The following is a 20,743-nucleotide window of genomic DNA, read 5'->3' on the forward strand; positions in this document are numbered from 1 at the left end:
AACAAAATTGTGTTACAATATCAACAAAATAATTGCATTTCTAACAGCCTCCAGCAGCAGTATTTGTGAGATTTTCATATGTGGTATTAAAGTCACAAACTATGAACTATTGATACCCTGTTATTACCAAAGGATGATTCTTCATAAAGGGAACAAATGCTTACAGAAGTTTTTCTTAGAGTCTTCTTATATATAATTAACAGATTAATGCTGAATTGGTGAAGCTTTGCTGCCTCTTAATCAAATCTTAAAAGAAAACCTTGCAGCATATATTTTTTCAAGCTCCTGATTAGGTATTTCCATTTAAGCTCATCCTCTTAGAGAATATTCATATTTAGTCTGGCCTTAATTTTGAGACCTGTCAGTTTTCTTTTGCAGCACGTGCTTTGTGAGTACAGATGTGTCTTGAGCATCCTCTATTTTATTAGGGAAAAAAAATCCCTGATTCTCTTTGCCCTGGAACTTAAGTAGAAAGAAGTATCAAAACAAAAACTTAGGAATGAAACAGGTTGTAATCATTCCTATCACAAAACTCATATTAGTTGCTTTACTCTCTTTATGGATATGGGGATAAATATTGAAAATAATTGAATGCCTGTAAGAACTAGTTTAGGTACTGTGTAAAGGAGACTGCACATCTGCTTCTTTCTTCCTCTCTTCTGTTATTTATCTTTATGATGTACTCTGTGATTGTCATCCTACATTCTCCCGTCTATATCCTCTTCCTGTTTGTGTGTGCCTTTCCAATCCCAATTACCCCACAGCTATGAATGTTATGAATTTTATTCTCTTTTTCTAAGAAAAAATAATCATTGTTGGCAAATAACAGCTTTCCTTGGGGGAAAATGAGCTATTTTTATAGGCACTGAAGAAAACATTAATAAAATTTCATGTGCATTAATCTATAGACAAATGTATAATTTACAGAATGATTCAGCATGGTTCTCTTAAAGGAATTCATGGTATCATTCAGATAATAAATATTCATGACCATGACATTTTGGGGAAAAAATCCAATCTGTGATGCATTGTTTATTAACAATAAGGGAATTTGACAAACAAGAAAGAGAATTAGTTGTTGCAAATCTGCATACGATATTTAGAAATTGTATTATTTACTGGATTGCTGTCACATTTCTTTTTATGTCCCGTTTTGTGTTATTTAATTTTATTCTTTCCAATCAATCCATTTCAACCCATGAAATGGAACTGTATTCAACTTTATGTGAGGTACATAGAGAGCCTAACACATTTCATGGATTGTACCTTTATCTGGTTTGAATTTCTTTCCTGATGTCTCTTCGTCGTTACTAACATAATCCATGCTGATACATGATCAAGAGTTTGCCATATAGTATAGAACAAATACATAACCCTAAAAGGGAAGAATGTGTGAGTTCTCCTTAAGTGCAAGAGATTCTATTACCTCTGTCATAAGTCCTAATTACAAAATGTCCTCTTTAGTCAGTTAGCAAGTTGACTTTGTTTATAATTTTTCTTAAAATAAAAGCCTTTCACTATCAAATGAAACCTAGTGCTCAGATGCAGCTATCCCCTAGCGGCTTTTTGTAGGCCTGAAGCTAGAAATACTTTGAAACCATTTTTCCATTCATGGGAATGGTCTTTCTTATTCTTATATAAAAATCCAAGGGAATTCAATAGATCATAGAACCTTCGAAGCTACCTGAAGTTATAGCTGTTAAAGCAAATGATAGCAAGCAATGAGTTTCATGAGAGTCATACCTCAGATGCACGATGCCTATAGTCCAGAATGACACACACAGAATTTGAAATCTGTTGGTGAAAAGGAGAGGGGTGGAGCCAGGGGACAGGATGGGCAGGTGCCACTCTTAGAACTTGGGACTGTCCCATGGTCCTGTAGTCTTAGTCTTTTTTTTGTCTTCTCACTCCCAAAGCATCAGAATACTGACTGTTCCAACAACTGTGGTTAGGTAACCAACCATCAAAACTCTTTCCATTTTTGCATATTTTGGTCCCCACTGTGCTTGAAGCAACTTTCTTCAATAATGGATTTTCTCCCATGACTGTATAATACATGCAATGTATCTTCAAAAATGCCTCCAAAACAGAACAAAATAAAGCAAACAAAATACAAGAAAAGATGATTGATTTTGAACACAAATTTACCAACCCATAAAACAAAAGCTAATATGGATAGCATGGTTGTTTTATTGTTCAATGAAATAGAACATTCCTTCAGATTTCTTATGTCTTCACTGTGGGTGAACATACTTTGTTACCTATGAACTATACAACAGCCTCCTAATGGATTTTGACCTCCAGGCTATAGTCTTATTAGATAATTTTAACAAAGATACTAGATTACTAGATATTTTTCCATGATTTACTGATTTCACCTCCTGATGACCAGGTTCAAAATTCTCTTATTTAATCTCATGTCGTATTTGTTAAAGATACTAAAGCAAAACTATATGAACATAGCTCTAATTCTGTAGTCTACAAGAATATGGAGTTTTCAGAGTGTTATAATATCTGGTCATTGTAGACATTATGACTAGTTATTATATTCTGCCTGTGACAAAGACTTCCTGCCTTTAACTGTGCTTCAGCACAGCAGCTCTATGCTCAAACCCAAATATTCCTAGTCCTAAAAACAATCTCTTAACATTGTAGTGACTCTACACACACTTTTGTTTTCATGGAGCTGTTGTCTCATCTCTAGGTAAAATTTTCATTTCTAACTAGAGTCTACTCTTCTCTTTCTATCTTATCTATCTACCTATCTGTCTATCTAGCTAGCTAGCTAGCTAGCTCTATCTCTTTCTGTGTGTGTAAGGTGTGACCACTTTGGTATGATATAGGGCTGGAAATTGAATCCAGGGCTTAATGCTCACTAGGCAAGCATTCTACTGCTAAGCCACATCCTAGATATTTAAAGAGATATATATTTTTTCTACACTAATTGAATTCCCTCCACCTACAGTTGTCACAATGTTTTCTGAGTTTTACACTACTTTGAATCACGCCCATACATTTATCTAAAAATTTACCTGAAGCAGAGAAGCATTGTGAATTTGCTCTTGGATACTGTGCAGGGACTTTGGGAATATATCGGTCTCAATTGCAATCAAAGATAAACACAGTATTTGCTACTTACTGTATATAAGTTCTCAGACTTTTGAGTCTTATTATTTGATCTGTGCAATTGAGATGCTGGCATTATTTACCTTCTCAATTGACTATGAAGGATAATGAGATTTCATAAAACCAATATATAACATGCAGTGTGGTCAGTAAATGTAAGTATTTATTATAATCGGTTTTAGTTTCATACAACTTTGGTTAGTTTTCCTAGAAATGACGGGAACCAAATATCGTTATAGTTGTGTTTCCTCTATTTTCTGTTATGAAATATTTTTTTGAATCTGCAGGCTATCCCTTTCTTTTCCTCCACTCAAATAGCAAATGCATATACGTTTGTAGTAAAGAGTATTCTAGCAAATGCATGTATGTATGTAATACAGATAACTCTAGTGAAATCTGAAAATACTTGTTATTGAGATACAGAAAGCATTGCTTGAAAGACTGTGAAAGAATGAAATCTAAGGTAGTGCAAATTCTTGAAATTCTTAGAATAGATTCTCACGTAAGCATGAAGTGCCCCAAAGCAGGCTTCTGCTGGTGAGCTCATTCTGAGAGATGTATGGTAGTTTAAGTTAATATTTTGGATGTTTATTGATATAGTCCAAATTGCACTATTTTTATATTTTTATATGTTATTATTTCAATTACAAAATGTTGTTTAAATAACAGTTGGCATGGGATTTGCATATGTACAATTTTATATGACTTGAATTTTACCCTGACAAAAGATACTATACCCATATTAAAAGACTTTCCTCTCTTTTTTTCCTATAATTCGCCTTTTAAAAAATTCAGTTTCTTTACATTGTAAAATACTCTTTTATTGATTCTGACCATTTTGATTCATTTTAAAATTGTATAAGAGTTTAGAGTCTTTTATTTTATAGCAGCAATATAAATAATACACCATTTCTAACACCTGAAATTAAAAATATAACAAAAATGTGGCATTGTCATATAAACTTCTTTGAGAAATTGGTACATCTTGCCTGGATCACACATAATTGTGGATTTTAATGTTCTGTGATATTTCACAGTTAACTGTATTTTAAATATTCTAATTCCTATGAAAGAGAGCCAATTAATAATTGAATATTATTTCTTGGATGCTAAAGAAAAATCATGTTTGCTGTGGATAGAGATGCAATCATCTAAATTTAACACTATGCAGTGAGTTTTCTATGTGAGATTAAAATAGTGTATTGTAGCTAAATTTTGGAGGAAAGAAATAGGAAATATTTTAAGAAAACCTAAACAGAACAAAATACAGTATCTCCAGCTGTATTGTGTTAAACTTCGTCCTTATTATACCTATTTTAGGCTTAAAGTTAGAAACATTATATATTGTTTCCATTAATCACCCTCAGAGACTCTTTACTGTGAAATAAAACCAGATGAGCTTTATATATTCTGTATGTGAATCACAGAGTATCCTTTTCAGTGTACAAGTCTGTTGGCAAATGATGCAGCCTGAGACTATTGTCACCCAAGCTAGAAACCACCAATATGGGAAACCTGGGGCTTTCTGGGTATCAGTGCATCGCTGGCCACCGCTGAAAAGAGACTCATAGGACTTAATGCTTAATGCGATGAGGATGAGGATGAAGGTGATGATTCCGTTCAGCCTCTTTATTTTCTTGAAACCATGCAGGACTTGAAAAAGCAAATCCACTGGTAAGAGCAGTGGTGTAGAGGCTAGTGGGATTTTCCCACTGGAGAAGGAGCAAAGTGAAGGTTAAAAGTGGAAATTATAAAGAGAAGATACAGACACCCATGGTAATCCAGACTGAATGAAGAGCTAAGAAAATGTAACTACAGTAGGATTCTTTCTTCCAATAAATAATAAGAAAAATCTCCTCATAGGCGAAATGCAGCTCATGTACAACGAAAGTATCAGATAAATTTACCTACTCCCTCTAATGTTCTTCTCATTTGAGCCCTTTAACAAATAAAATTTTGGCTGAATAATTAATTGGGATTTTAGAGAATTAAAAAAAGTGTCTGGATTCCTTAATTCATAACAATTCCATGTTTTAATCGGAAATCACATCTAAGGAAAGATAGCCTTTTCTATATGCAAGACCAGACCCTTTTCTTTTTACGGTAGGCACAAGCACCCAGGTCTTGAGGGCCCTTGAGAGGGATATATGCAGAGCAAGAGAACTAAGGTGCAAGAAAAGAGTCCAGAAACCCCCAAATCAATTGTGCTTGGCAGTATTTTGACACTGCTTGTTTTGAACCCTGTAGACAAATGGAGTTCTGCACAGAGAGATTGCCTAATGGGCAATCATGGAAGCACAATATTTTCTGTAGCCACTCACTTAAATATTACAAAATGCACAGTTGGTGAAGAAATTGTTCACCAGTGGGTTTTTGCTTTCTTTTCTTATTCACAACTCCATGAATTATTTTCACTCCTAGGAAATATGTGATCTGAGATTTGGCAACATTCATAAAACTTTTAAGAAAACTCATGTCCTATGAAACTCAAACATTCCTAATATCTTTACCATAGGGTTTATATATATTTTTTAAACTGTCAAGAACAACATGCAACCATTCACAATACCAAAGAGGAGTTCAATTGTTTAAGTTTCCAGCAACAGTACAAATTCTGGCATAAGGAAAGTGATGGGTCTTTTAGTCTTGTAGAACAAGATTCGCCTGAGTGCTTTCTGGCATGCTCCAGATTCCCCTTTGTGCATTGTATGCATGATTTAGAAGAAGCTGTGTCAGCACTGATTTATACATTGACAGCTAAGGATAATAAGATATGGGCAAACATACAGCTCACCCTTTTACAGATTAACCTGGAGACTGCATTAGGCAAATTTGATAGCATTAAAAGATTTTGCCAATTTGTCTGGAAACAATTTCTCTTTTGTAGCATGTCAAGGGTAACACTTCATGCCACTGTACTAATTTAAATGGCTTTGATAAATTGTTCAAGAGGTTATAGAATGGTAGTGTAGATATATATTTAGCACTTTGAAATAAAAAGGCTATTAGCTTAATTGTTAAATGAATTTAATCTTTAAAAATCAAAAGTGCTCAAGAATCTAAGTGTTTTCTTGGAACCACAGCAGCCATATTATATCATGAGGCTTTAAATGTCTTCCTGGAAAATGAAATTATACTTCTGCATTACTTCCTAATAAGTGGGAAAAGCTTTCAACTCTTACAGTTTCAGGAGTCTGGGGTAGTATTTGGGGAAAGCTTAGGTTTATAAACGGAATGGAACTCTATCTTTCCCAGGATGGATCTGCTTTTATATTGGCCTATATTGTACTATTTATATGACATTGGATCGGGTACTATTGTTTATGCTTGTGTCCCCTGGAGACTGGTTTAAAAATGAGATGTCTCATTCATAAGATATCCCCTGTGTACATACTTTGCAAGTGATCTAAAGAGTCCTCTCTGGAAGTCACCAGAGGAAGTCACTGCTCCTCTATTCTGTAGCCTCGTGAGAGGACTAGTTGTTTTATGCAATGTTCAAACAGTTCTTTCATAGTGATCCTCAAATGTGAATCAGGCCTCTTGGTGAATTCCAGACTTGAAGCAAGGGTAAAATACATTTGTACGATGGTTGTAATCTCACTCTTGTATATCCACATTCCCAGAGCAATCATGGAGAGCTAACATTTCATTTCTCTATCAAGTGAAGCATTAACATATCTTTTCTCTACTGGAACAGTAATGTCTCCAAGCATCAAGATACCAGGGTTAGCACTGCTTGCTGGAAACAAAGTGGAGTGTAGATAGTACTTGGTTCTCTCTTTCAAGGAAGACAATTTCCTGTGTATTATTGAAAATAGTTTCTTCTCTCGTACAACTCATCCTACCACAGTTTCCCTTCCCTCTCCTTCCCCCACCTCCCTTCTCCCCCAGATTGAAAGTAAATTCATTCACATGAGCAGTAAGACTTTTCATCTCAAACACCAGAAAAAGAAAAAAAAAGAGTTTAAGCAACTTTGAGGCATGGATTTTATTCCTTCTAAAACTGAATATTTACGTTCAGTACTTAAAGCACTGATGAAGAGTCATTTGTTTAAATTATATATTATTGAGTGGACAGAAATAACAGGTAAAACTATTTTCATACTCTATACGCTATTGTAATGAAATACTTACAGTCGATGTTTATTTATTGTTTGGGGTTAAAATTAGCATCTTAAAGAAAAATACCCAAAGTTTCATTTAAGTTTTAATGAATTCATTTCGTAATAGTGAACAAATAGTTTTCTTCATGAATCATATTCTGAAAGTTTCTTAACTTAAAAAATTCTAGACTGACATTGAAGAGAATTTGTATGTGATAAGAAATGCAGATTTGGAGAGTAGTGAAGCCTGGTTTATGATGACTGCAAGCTTTCTAATGTGTGTTCTTGGTTGGGGAGAGGAGATGCACAGCGTCATTTCTTGTTTTCAGTTTGGAGTCTGGAAAGGAAACTGCCATTAAAAGATGGAAACCCGAAAGTAGTCTTACTCCTTCTTGCCAAGGATAGTGAAATTAACATGCAGCTGGGCTTCTCTGATAAATGGATTCTGTTAGGTCACTGAGGGGGTGCATGTGACATTAAGTGATTTACAGCCCTTTACCTTAATGAAATTGTTTCAGCGAGATGACGCTGAAAGCTTTTAATGGATAGCTTTTCTTGATGTAATGAAATTGCATTCCTATGGCATTTAATATAAGGTGCAGTTATTATTTACCAGAGCTTTCCAAGGGCTGCTATTTGCACAGACAGTTCGGAACAAAAAGAGATTTCAGTAGCTGCACAGAGAGGGCAGAATGGCTTGTGACATTCTTGAGCAGATGAGTGTGTGTGAGGAAGCACTTCGGGGAGTGTCATCAGAGCTTCAGTGCCCCTTCAGAAGTCTTCAGGTCTCCTATTCCCTGCTTCTGCTCCTTTCCCTTACACAGAGTCTTTTAATTCATTTAACAGGCAACTGGATTACAACCAGATCAGCTGCATTGAAGATGGAGCATTTAGAGCTCTAAGAGATCTAGAAGTACTGTGAGTATTGCTTATTTCTCTGAGGCTTTTCATAGGAGCATTGTTTCTAGAGAGTGATAATGTGATGACTTAGCTACTGTCTGATAGCACTGTGTCAAAATGTTCTCCTAACGACAACAACAACAACAACACTCCTTAAAAAAACTTGTGAGTACACAGAAAGAATCAAGATGTGTGTGGGCAGAAGCATGCAAATGTTTCTATGTAGACACGCTGTGTTTAAGAAGAGTACTTGAAAGATCTGGTTTTTTAATAAAATATTCTCATGGCATGGATAGATCTTTCAGAAGTTCCCAAATTCCTAAATATGAAGATGATAAGCCAAACTAAACCTCTATTTACTGATAAATTTTGTGGTTAGTGTGTAATGGAAAGGTGTTTTTATTTAATCGTGCAGTTTTTCATGATGTCATAAGTCAACTTCATTTTTGTATGTTTTTATATGTTTATTTTGAATTTGAATTCCTAATTTGAATGAGCCATGGATGAGATCCATTTCAGAGACACAGTCAGAAATCTAATGTGCTGAATGTGAAATGGTTTTGAATTTCTCATCAATTTGTTAAAAGTTGTATAGGAATTATCGAATTCACCCTCCACAAAATGGGGGACAGGGTTAATTAAGGATTTTTGGGGCCACTGAAATAAAACAAATTCTGAAGATGAATAATCTTTCAACCAAGATAACTTATTTTAGTAAGATTGCTTTGTGATTTTTATTTTTATTACATATTAGAGAAGATTTTCTAGCTGTCCTCCGATCTGAGTTAATATCTTAAAGAGTTGATATAAATCACAAATGATACTCTTGCAAATTGTTCTGTATAAGAAGGCACTTTTATGGTTGTTGAAAAAAATCTTTTTTCTGTTAGAAAGTCGGTGGAAAGTGCTTAGATCCGCTTTAGATTAAAGCCACTTTCTAACCTGTGTGTTCTGCTTGTGTGTGGGGGTGGGGGCAGGAGACCTGAGAGAGTGCATCAGAGGGAGAGAAAGTGTCAGCGCCACAAACTGAAACATTTTACATATATATAGAATAACTATGTATTTACTTAAATCAGAAAAGTTTTGGAAATACAGTCACCATGCATATGGTTATTTTCATCTTAGTAACAGTTCTAATGATTGACCTTTGTGGGAAACATTAATATGCAAATAAAATAAAAATTTAAAGATAGAATATTGTTATTTTTGTCTTAGTAAAACATCTAAAGTTTGAACTCTGAGGGAACCACTATTATGCAACATGCTAAAGAATAATAATTCATGAAATTAAATAAAAATCTAAAACATTGGAATGATGCTCCTAATTTTATATCATAAGATACATGATGATTAGAGCCTGATTATGGATGAAAATAATTAAAATCATACATTACAAGAAAATGTTGGTGTGTTTTTAAAATATTTACATGTTTTATGGTAAAATTTTGTGATGTCATGAACATACTGTATATACATTTTTAAAGGTAATACATTTAATGCATTTCAAACAATCTTTCCATAATTTGATTGATAAAAGAAAATGGGATAAAACTTTAAGAAGATGGAATTACTAAGTAGACTTATACTAAGCAGTGTTCCGGAAAGATGGTTGACAGAATTCTGACTCTGTGGGATCTTATCTTCTGACCTCATGCACAAAAATGGAAGAATAGCAACTTAAGCTTCATATGTGATTTAAGATTCCCAGGGTTTTAATTTGCATTTTATTTTCATTCCATGAGCATATTTGACTGTCTGATAGTATTGAAGCCAACAAGAGAAGACAGTGTAATTGTGTTGATCATTGATAAAATGTCTTTATAAGAAGTTTTTTACACAGACAGTTAATAAAATCTGAGATTCCAAGAGAAAAGTCAGGGTAGATAAGAGAAGAGTCAGTTTATTGCTCATGGTAAGCTGGGTTCCTGTGGATTTCTTGGTTGATAGAATATAAAATTAACTACGTATTTTTACTATGAAGAAACAGTCTCAACATTGAAAACTGAATTTATCTGTGTGATTTTCTTCTTATTAGGACATTGAACCCAGAAATGAAATGAAAATGCTGGTTTTACATACTTTTTGCCTACAGAATAGGCATAAGTTAATTAAATGGAAAGTAGTGAGTCATGTCCATTAAATAGCAGACTTTCTGCCAAGTCTTTCTCTTGCTTGGCACTAAGAAACAAGAGCAACTAAATCATCATCAATTTCTAACGTGTACTTCATTATTTCAAGGGTAATGTTTTGTATTTTTGCACCAAGATACCTTTTCTATAAAACATAATCTGGTAAAAGAGAGTCAACTTAAAATTTGAATTAGTTTATATGTAGGAGAAAGTGTTCATAAAAGATGTCTCAAAATCAGATCTCAGTATGCCTTGTGCTTTCAAAGGTTGTAGTTATGTTGAATAAGCCTAAATTTGGAGAGTGGGAAAAGTTGTCAGCAGTAGTCAAGTCCCTTTGAAAACAGACCCACCTGCAGAGATGAATTAGAGAAACAAAAGATACTTAGAATTGGAAAGAGTAAGAGTGAATTTGGGTTGTTTCTTCATTTTGTGAAATAGCCTGGGGATGATGTGAAAGTGAGGTGACTAATTTATTGAAGGAGAGTATGAATGATCTGTGAAAAACAGAAAATGATTCTTTTAGTGGGAAATTGACAAAGCCCTGAGGGTTCTGCCCAACAAAAGTGATACACTGATGATCCAGGTGGGTGACTTTTGAGCCTCGTGAAGAGTTTGCACTGGGATTTTTAAACTCAGCACTCTTTAGCATAAATGAAATGAGGATACAAAGAAATGGAATGGGCAAGCAAAACAGAGAAAGAGACAAGACTCGCCCTTGTGGAGTCTGTAGGCACACTTGAGGATGTCTTTCTTTTTTTCAGAGCACCCATTCTTTCCTCTAATCACCATGGTAAAATCAGGTATCAAAATATCTTCAATAAAACCTCCAACTCTTGACAGAAAAAGACAAAAAAACAAACAAGCGAGCAAACAAAAAGCAAAAATGACTGACAGTGGAGGACAGTGTGCTCTTCAGTAAACCAGACATGATATTCGCTGTTGTCATACCTAATGTTCAGTTGTTTGATCCTCTGGTGCTATGGAAGATGGCCAAACAATATGACTCTTCCAGGAACCTTGAAATGGAAATTTTTAGTTAATCTCCTACCTGTTCTTAAAAATACTAGTAGTTAATTCATTTATTTCATTTTGCCAATCAACTGTGTTAGAACCAGAAAGAGGACATTTGCAAACCCTCCTTAGGCAAACCATCAATTGTTGGGTTTGACAGCTGAACAGAGTATTTTCTGGGGATCAGGAACTGACTTATCAGGAAAGTTGATTGCATCAGCTGTGGACTCAAAACACTGAATGCGCACGCCTTTAATCCCAGCACTCGGGAGGCAGAGCCAGGCGGATCTCTGTGAGTTCGAGGCCAGCCTGGGCTACCAAGTGAGTTCCAGGAAAGGCGCAAAGCTACACAGAGAAACCCTGTCTCGAAAAACCAAAAAAAAAAAAAAAAAAAAAACACTGAATGACTCTTTGCTACCTAATTTTAAAATGTATTCACAGATAGAATAACTAACCTAGTGACTTAAAGTCACATAGAGAGAATACATAATTTACGAGCATCTATAAAACATTGAATCCATCACCTCATGTTGTCTCAAATCTAACATTTACTTATGCTCAGGCAACATGAACTACTTGTCAAGTGCTATTACAATATATCTGTTTGAAGTAAAAAGTTTACTTCTCAAAAGAATTCTCTTTCAATTGACTCTTTCCCCCATCTTCAAAGTAATAATAGCTAATTAAATTGACAATTATGTATATTAAAGGAGAGAAGAAGCAATCTGAATCAAGCAAGGATTATACCTTTCACCAAAACTCCTTTGACCACCTCTCTTTCTGGCGCTACCTCACGATATGATGACTGAGATTGTGACCCAACAGAATTACACAAAGGACAGTATGCCATGCTATAACTAAAACAGGCTACATCAAAGCTTTAATATGCTGCCAGAGCAAGACATTTCATCTCCAAAAGATGAAAATGCCAAGTATAGATGGATTATTTTACACCCAAACGTTAGCAGTAGCATCTACGGCAAAGAGTAATTAAGTAGTCCTCCACAGTAATGATTATGTGTTGGTGGTATGAAATTTCACCTGAGGAGTCCAAGAATTTGTACATATCCATGAACACTAATCAGACACTAATTAAATAAAGAAATGTAAAATGCAATTTCCTAACTGACTCTCCTATGGTAAGCAGGCTTGCATGGAATAGTATCATATAATAAAATTTTCTGACCTAAGCAATACATGTATAATAATTGTTAAATAAAATAGAATGCATAGTAATATATTGAAATATGAAAATTAGTCATCATCATTTCTCTAAAATATTGAATTCTCTGTCTTCTCTATGAGGATGTTGGTTATTTACTTACATAGAGTCATGAGAAATATTTGATGTTAATATAAAATGATCAATGGTTTTCTATATCTAACTAAAATTTTTAACTTTTTTTATTCTACAGCACACTCAACAATAACAATATTACTAGACTTTCAGTGGCAAGTTTCAACCATATGCCTAAACTTAGGACATTGTAAGTAGCTAAAATGTAAAGAAAGATGGATTTAATTAATTAAGGCTGTTTCTTCACTGCAAGTTTTAATAAGCAGGGTATAGGACCATCAGTTCATTATAGCACAGGCGAACAAAGTGCAACTTGGGAAGAATTCTAGAAATATTATTTTAGAAAATGAAGTATTACTCTGAAAATGTGAAGGTTCCTTATAATGATATGCATTGCAGAAAGTTTGAAGTAAAATAAAACATTTACTTTGAGCTATTGTAGAGGTCACATTTCATTAAGAAGTGGAAGACTCCTTGATTGGCTGTCAGAAATGATAAATGGGAAATCTTTATGATTTTATTGCTCTATTAGAAGCAGACCTAATACAGATAAACTGTGCTCCTGCGTTCTCTGTAATGTAAAGTCAGGGCATCACCCCACTGGTCCTTGCATAATTAAAGCTGTGTCAGCACTTATATTTAAAAATATCTTTCCAGGGTTACACACAGTCATTAAGATTTTTTTTGTGAAATAAAGTATGAGCAACAGCTTATTTTTCTCTCTCCAAGAAAAATTAATCATTAAACCCCACTGTGTAGATACTTAATTTCGGTATTTTAAGACATGAATCTCTTGTAAACTGGCTTTCAAAATCACCTAGACCTAAAAAGTGAATTACTGGAAACATGGAAACAAAATGTGTTTTTTTAATCAGTTAAGTCTATTTTGATTAATTTTTCAAAAATATTTCTCATTTTAAAATAGCATATAACTAAGCCAGGCATGGGAATGCACAGTTGGCATCCAATCATTTGAGAGGAAACAGGAAGTTCAAGCAGTCCAGACTGGCCTTTGCTACATGGGGAGGTCAAAGCAGGGTGGGTTACATGAGAATCTTCCTTAAAATAATAAACAAAATAAATGAATAAATAAGAAATCAAATATCTGGTACTTTAAAGCATTCATTTTATTTCTTAAATAAATACACATTGAGTTGTGTGTGGTGGCAGGGCCTTTAACCCAATACTCAGGCAGCAGAGGCAGGTGGAGGTAATGTGTACAAGACCAGTCTTGTCTACATAGAAAGTTCCATCCTAGCTAGGGATGCATGCTGAGACCATTTCTAAAAAAATAAAATAAAAAAGTACATTAAATCATAAGTCTTTTGATACCTTGACAATACAAATTTATTAACTAAAATTTACTTATGAGAATGAGATTAATTAATAGTCTCACTTACTCAAACTATATTTGACAAAACCAGTTTAATGTTAACTTTAAGTAATGTATGTGAAAAGAAAGGACCATGATTTTCATTCCTGTAAAGGGAAATCTACAGAAACTGTAAAACAATATACCATTGCATTTTAGTGCCTTTACTAGCTTATCTTCCAAAGAAGCTTTAACATTTTTTGTATCTTTTGCCCACTCCTTATTTAATGTGGACATGGTAGCAGGCTGTGTTTAAATGGATATATTTGGTACAGAGTGATGGAAAAGGCACCAGTGGCTACCAAAGGCAGTGTTTAAAATTCTCAGCAAACTAAAGAACTGGTCACTGACCTTCCCCAGAATCTAATATTTGACCTCTGGATATGCCTTCTGGTTGTGCTAAGAACCCTAGTTCTTATACACACACTCAAGGAGAATAAAGTCATCATTTAACTTTAAATTCCCTCCCTTTTGGTTGGCTCATTTTTCAATAGCATCATTGGTACTTAAAAATTCCATTTTTATATTCTGATTATCTTTCTAGGCTGAGTCCTATGTTTTACTATCCATTATCATTATTGAGTTAGAATTGAACACATCAGCTAAAAGGGGCTAAAATTGTTTCACTGTGTCATAGACAATTCTAGGAATGATATTTTGATTTATAGCATTAGGTGCCCCTTTCTTTAGCTTGAGCAAACGTAAAAGCCAGTTTGAAGTCATTTACCTAATTTAGTGGATACATTTGCCTGATATTTTATTAATGGAGAAGTACTATTTGCAATTTGGAAGGAATCCATGATCTTGTGCACATCCTGGCAACATAAAGGGGTCTTATTTAATTTCTTCCCTTCCAGCCACTTTTGCCTTTTAATTTTACTCTTTGCTCTTTGAAGCTAGATCCTGAGAGCCAAATTCAGCTAATCCCTTTTCTGAGAGACTGGATGGGGTGGAGTGGGGGGAAGAAGGGAGGGAGGGAGGGGAGAAATTAGAAGAGGTATGTTAAAAACGGACTGTCTTATTTTGAATTATTAATCTTACTCAGCAAAATACAACTATCCAACTATCCTACAATGCGTTTGTAAACCATTGCTATAGAAACTAATAACAGTAGGGCCTTACTGATATTTGGTCTGTAAGCCACACCTTTAGTTCTAAACACTTGCCCTCCATCCCTCTTCATGCCCATAGCCTTGGACCACCTCCATTGCTTTTGTTATGTTGGGATGCAGAATAATTTGCCCTGAGCTGATACTTTTTTCTCATTACTCTTTTGAATGAATATAGGCAAAATAATTTCATGGTCCTACTTCTTCTGTGTTTTTGCCTAGCTCAATAAAGGAAGAGAATTGACTCATTTTTGTCAACTGGCTTAATTATCTGAGAAATAATTGTATAGTAACTCCCTAAGACATGTCTGCTGGTGTTGAATTTTTTTAAAGTACACAGTTTTTACTAACGATATTTGAATTAACTGTGTCCTATTTTCTTGCTTTGAACTCCTCCCTCTTGTTTAGTCGACTCCATTCAAACAACTTGTACTGCGACTGCCACCTGGCCTGGCTCTCGGACTGGCTTCGCCAAAGGCCTCGGGTGGGCTTGTACACTCAGTGTATGGGCCCATCCCACCTGAGGGGACATAATGTAGCAGAGGTTCAAAAACGAGAATTTGTCTGCAGTGGTAAGATCAGTGAGGGTACAGTATTTATATTTATTTTTACTTTTCTGCTATAGTTTAACAGGTGTAAGGAACTCAAATTTCAAAGTTTCAGATTTGCTTTCCAGGGGGCCATCATGCACTCATCACCATGGAGACTCTATTTTGCAGTGAGAAGAATTCTAGATTCTAGGATAGTTGTACCTAGGGCAATTATTGATACAATCTTTCCATTTGCATCCCACAGGAATATAGGAAATTCCTAGACTGTAACAATACTTGCAAGATGGTATTTTCTCTTTTAGTAATGGTTATTATCTACTTTTATATTTAGTAGTGAAAAATGACCAGTAATCCTGAATACTTACTCTAAAATTCAGTATTACTCAAATGTAATTATAAAAGGATGGGGTATCTCTTTATAAATATATACATCTAATGATTCACATTTACTTAAAATAAATATGTAACTGCCTTAAGTCCTGAAAAGTCTGCAAACAAATTTACCAGTAGCTACAATTTGCTGTGTTTTGTATGTCTAAATAGTAATATAAATATTTCACACATAGCTGCCTCATTTTACCCCTCTTGACAATTATATGAACAATGTAAATTAATCTCAATAATAGAGACTAAAATATAGTGTAAAATATTAAGCTTCTCCAATTTTATCTGTTCAAATTCAAAGATCTCAACATATATAGTCTGTATGTACATGCATATATGTGTATGTATATATTTGTATATATTATATACATGTATATGACTAATATTTTATAAATATATGGCTAGGTGTGCTTCAGGACAATTTATTAAAAAATAATGAAACACATAAATTTTTGATTGTCCTGGGGATCAGAACCCAGGCAGGCCCTCATATGTCTCAGCAAGAACTCTTCCACTGTGCTACATCTCCACGCATAACAAAGTTTGAAATTTCACTATCTAATTGGCTTTTCATATTTATGAATTACACAGATATGGATTCAATGAGCCAAGGATCAAAACGTTTCTAAAACAAATGAAACTTTAACATCATTTTCTTGTCTTTAGTCTGTAAGCAATGCAATATTATAACAAATATTGGCATATCATTTGCATTCTGTTCATTGTAAGTCATCCAAAAATGATCGATATTATAGGGTTGATTTGCCTAGGCTATATTAAAATACAATCCCATTTTATATAACAGATTAGTAAAGCCACTTGTTCTGGTTTCTGTGGAAGTCCTAGTCTCTTCACCCATGCTTACCAAGAGAGGACAACCATGCATTGAAAACAGTTCACATTTTTAAATGATTGGACAGGAATTACTAGCTCCTCCGTGGACATTTAAAGATGTCTTTCGGGCATTTAAATTTTTTTTTCCCCACACTTTGTGATCTAACCCCAGTTCTCCTATAATGCCATGGAATAGTCTCAGTATGTTTGATTGCTTTTTAAAAAATCCAAGCAAATGACTAACCGTTCTCTACTAACCATCGTTTTTCTCTTTTTTTGCTTTTTCCTTGCTGCCTCCTAGATGAGGAAGAAGGCAAGTTTACAATTTTGTGTGTTTGTTTTCTCCCTCCCCGCACTTTTTAGACTTAGAACATGGTTGTACTTTGAGAGCTTGTGTGAAGGGATGGGTTTAGCAGCTAGCTGGCACTCTCTTCCCTGGCACTTCTCCCCCAGTGGGAGGATCCCTTTCCAGAAGATCCCAGAGCCTTGTCCTGATTTTCGCCAGAACCCATGGCTAGGCAGGTGCCTGTTTGATGCAGCCTGGCTGATGATGTTCTGGTTTTCATTACCCAGACTGGGAAATCTGATTTCAGAGTACGTTTGTTTTCAAACACTGAGTATCGAAATTACACATCTGCAGGTGACTGCTCATAGCAACAATTTCTATCAGATGAATCCCTGAAAAGAATCATTTGGATGAACAATTACAGAATGATCTCCCACAAATTACTCTAATATCTTCAAAGAAAGCAGCAATTTTGAATCTACCCAGACATCAAACTGCTATTATCCAGTTTTCTTCTCCATTTGTTGGCTCAGGATAACTTAATTTGACCAACAGTTATGTTAAACAAGATGGAAGTCCTCTGTTATTTTTTTCTTTTTTCCCCCAGAAACAAAATAAATTATACTACATCAGTTTGATTAAAACCAAGCTCCTCTTAAGCTTATTAGAAATGATATAGATCATTCTGAAATATCTGAAATATACTATTACTTTTGTAAAGAATTCTGGTATTGAATCTGAATTTAGTTTTACTAATCTTTTCCAAATTTTAAAAACATTACTTTTATGACTTCCTTTTTTAATCTCAAGATATAACTGCATGCTTTCCAGAATATATTCTAGAAATATTGAGGATGCTTATTAATGAATGAGTGTGAGAGGACTTGATCTTTGTCTCCTACTTACTTAGATGAGCACAGTCTGCACGTCTCTCCATTGTGAGATTCAAAAGAAAAATCTAACTGCTGTTGATTTGTTTTTCTTTTAGGTCACCAGTCATTCATGGCTCCCTCTTGCAGTGTTCTGCACTGCCCTGCTGCCTGTACCTGTAGCAACAATATTGTAGACTGCCGAGGGAAAGGTCTCACCGAGATCCCCACAAATCTTCCCGAGACCATCACGGAAATGTATGTGCGCTGAGTTTTCTCATTCTCCTTCTACCTCCCTATTAATTCAACCCATGATTTGCTTTCATGAAATTTGGGGTTATCCGGCACCTCTGATTAGTCACCTTAGGCAAATTACCTTTTTAGAAGTGTATTGACCCTTCCTCTCTTCAATTAAGTACATTGTTGAAATGGTTATGATTTTGATTTTATTGCAAGTACAATTAAAAGAAATACATTACCGGAGAATTGTCTTCAAATAAGCATTTGGGCTCTTTTAGAGAGAATGCGTGCATCTCTTCCTAACTTTAGGGTCTGGGGGTTTTGTGATGTCCGATGCTGGTTAAAGCAATGGAAAACAAGGGGGTGGCCAACAGTAGTAAATAAACCAGAGCTAGAAGGTTGCTAGCTTTTCAAAAACTCAGGTTTAGATTGAAGTCTCATGATCCTATTTAAATGAGTAGAGCATATAAAGTATAGAATGTGCTAGAATGCAGCCATTTTCGAGTCCGTTATTTAGCTAGAAAGCATTTTAAGCTATGTGGCATATTCACTATGTCCGTCAAAATCTCAATTCTCTTAAGTGTTATAGACCTTCTTTTCATGGCACTGAGGGTTGAGTGTTAATGTCCTTTTGAAATCTAAGCCATGGGTATAAAGGAAATGCATATAAGATGCAATTCAGAATGTCAGCATCATAGGAAGTATCGAGGAAAATTCTTTTCCCAGTTTCCATTAATGAAGAAGGTATTTCTAATTGCCTACATCATCCAGCATGTTACTGTTTTAAAAGGCTAACTCTAAACTGTAACACCATAATCATCTTTTGATTGTTTGTTTAAATTAATAGAAGAGGAACAATTTCTCATAAAAATAACAAAAAAACTGTTATTTTTAAAAAGTGTCTTTTTTTCAACCTATTTGTTTAATTTCTGCTATGTTAGCTACTTCAATTTCCTATATATGAGAATAATCTTAGTTCCAAAAGTCTGTCTTCATTATTTTCAGGTATAATATGTACTTAATCATGTGTTTAGATGGTTAGAGTAAGAGACATGATCTTCTACAGAGCCCCTCCAAATCCATTGAGATTTTATACAGCACCAAAACAATGCATGCACGTAATAGTATCTTCATCCAAGGTTTAGAGGCTGGAATAATATCTTACCATTTCCATGTTTTTGTGTTTTAGCTGGGTATTGCAAGAATAATAAGCTATTGTTTGGGAAGTACCAGGTCAGAGTCTGTAAGAAAGACACACTAGGAACAAATGACAGAGGTGGAAGTGACGGTAGGCTACAGAGATTATAGAGTTGGACGTGAAGATAACATTTCATTTTGAGGCATTATATAAAAAAAAAACAAACAAGTGTTCTAGTGAAACTATCTATCATTGGAGCCATGTATTATTGAAGTTCTTTGAGCTTAGTTGGAATATAGAAGACAGTCTGAAGTAGATTAGAAAAAAGGAAGCCACAGTAATCATTTAATCTCCACTGGATTTGTTATTACTGACACATGAAGAATATATGATAGAGATAATGCAGAGGAAGTAGCATGCAGTCAATAATCCTTCTTCTTTAAAAGATTGCATCAGTGTACTATAATTTTATTGATAATATGCTCATATATAGCACTGGATTTCATAAAAGCAATTCCTTTCAAATATATAGAGTACTGTAGTCATATTCATCCCAGTTCAGTTTCTTCCTCTCCTCAACTTGTATTTCTCCTATGATAGCATCTCCTTCCTTACCCAAGTCTGTCATTTGCTTTCATGCTTCATATGTATATACACACATATACAAGTGTGTGTGTGTGTGTGTGTGTGTGTGTGTGTGTATGTGTGTGTGTGTGTGTGTGTGTGGTATATATATATACATATATGGTTTTGTGTTTCCATAAGGAATTTTTAGGACCCAAAAATGGGAGAAAACATAAAACGGGCAATATTTTTTTTCTTTTTTCTATTTCTGCCTTATTGATTTGATATGTTGATTTCCAGTGGCATTCACTTTCCAGAAAACTACATATGTCTTTCTTCTTTATAGACAAATAAAATTAAATTGTGTTTACATGCAGGCCACATTTTCTTTATCCATTTATCTACTGAGAGTTACCTAGGCTGATTCTATAACTTAGCTATTGAAAATTGTGTTGCCATAATAGATCTGCACGTACAAGTATTTCAGTGATGTATTTACTTCAGTTCATGGTTTTTTTAATCAGGAAAACAGCATATTGCACTATCAGATACAGATATATATTAAGTATACAATGACATCATCAATTTTCCCAGAGATTTTTCTTTTAATTAATGACTAGTGATTTAGTAATAGTGCTTAATATCTATGAAATGAGGAATCAAGTATCCATTGTTATACAGTTGAACACATACAGAGGCTGAAGGCTAGAGGAATTACAGAGGGTAGAAAGGGAGGCCAAGATATAGTGGGTAAGAAGAGCTGGTATATTTTTTTAGAGTTTCAGGTTTATCTGTCATTTACTGACTTTGAGCTCTTTATCAAGTTACTT

General features: G+C 34.6%; 1 protein-coding gene across 5 annotated transcripts in view; it reads left to right on the plus strand.

The window, feature by feature from the left end:
- Slit2 (slit guidance ligand 2) overlaps window positions 1-20,743 on the plus strand; it is a 346,124-nt gene that overhangs the window by 212,722 nt on the left and 112,659 nt on the right. For all 5 annotated transcript variants that reach the window (XM_052734901.1, XM_052734905.1, XM_052734903.1 and 2 more), the window contains 4 exons: window positions 8,076-8,147; window positions 12,685-12,756; window positions 15,456-15,619; window positions 18,091-18,229. In XM_052734901.1, coding sequence (XP_052590861.1) covers window positions 8,076-8,147; window positions 12,685-12,756; window positions 15,456-15,619; window positions 18,091-18,229 — 447 coding nt within the window. The remainder of the gene's footprint in view (window positions 1-8,075; window positions 8,148-12,684; window positions 12,757-15,455; window positions 15,620-18,090; window positions 18,230-20,743) is intronic.

The sequence above is a fragment of the Peromyscus californicus genome, unplaced genomic scaffold, assembly GCF_007827085.1.
Source record: "Peromyscus californicus insignis strain IS unplaced genomic scaffold, ASM782708v3 Scaffold_13__1_contigs__length_99412109, whole genome shotgun sequence".
Taxonomy (NCBI): domain Eukaryota; kingdom Metazoa; phylum Chordata; class Mammalia; order Rodentia; family Cricetidae; genus Peromyscus; species Peromyscus californicus.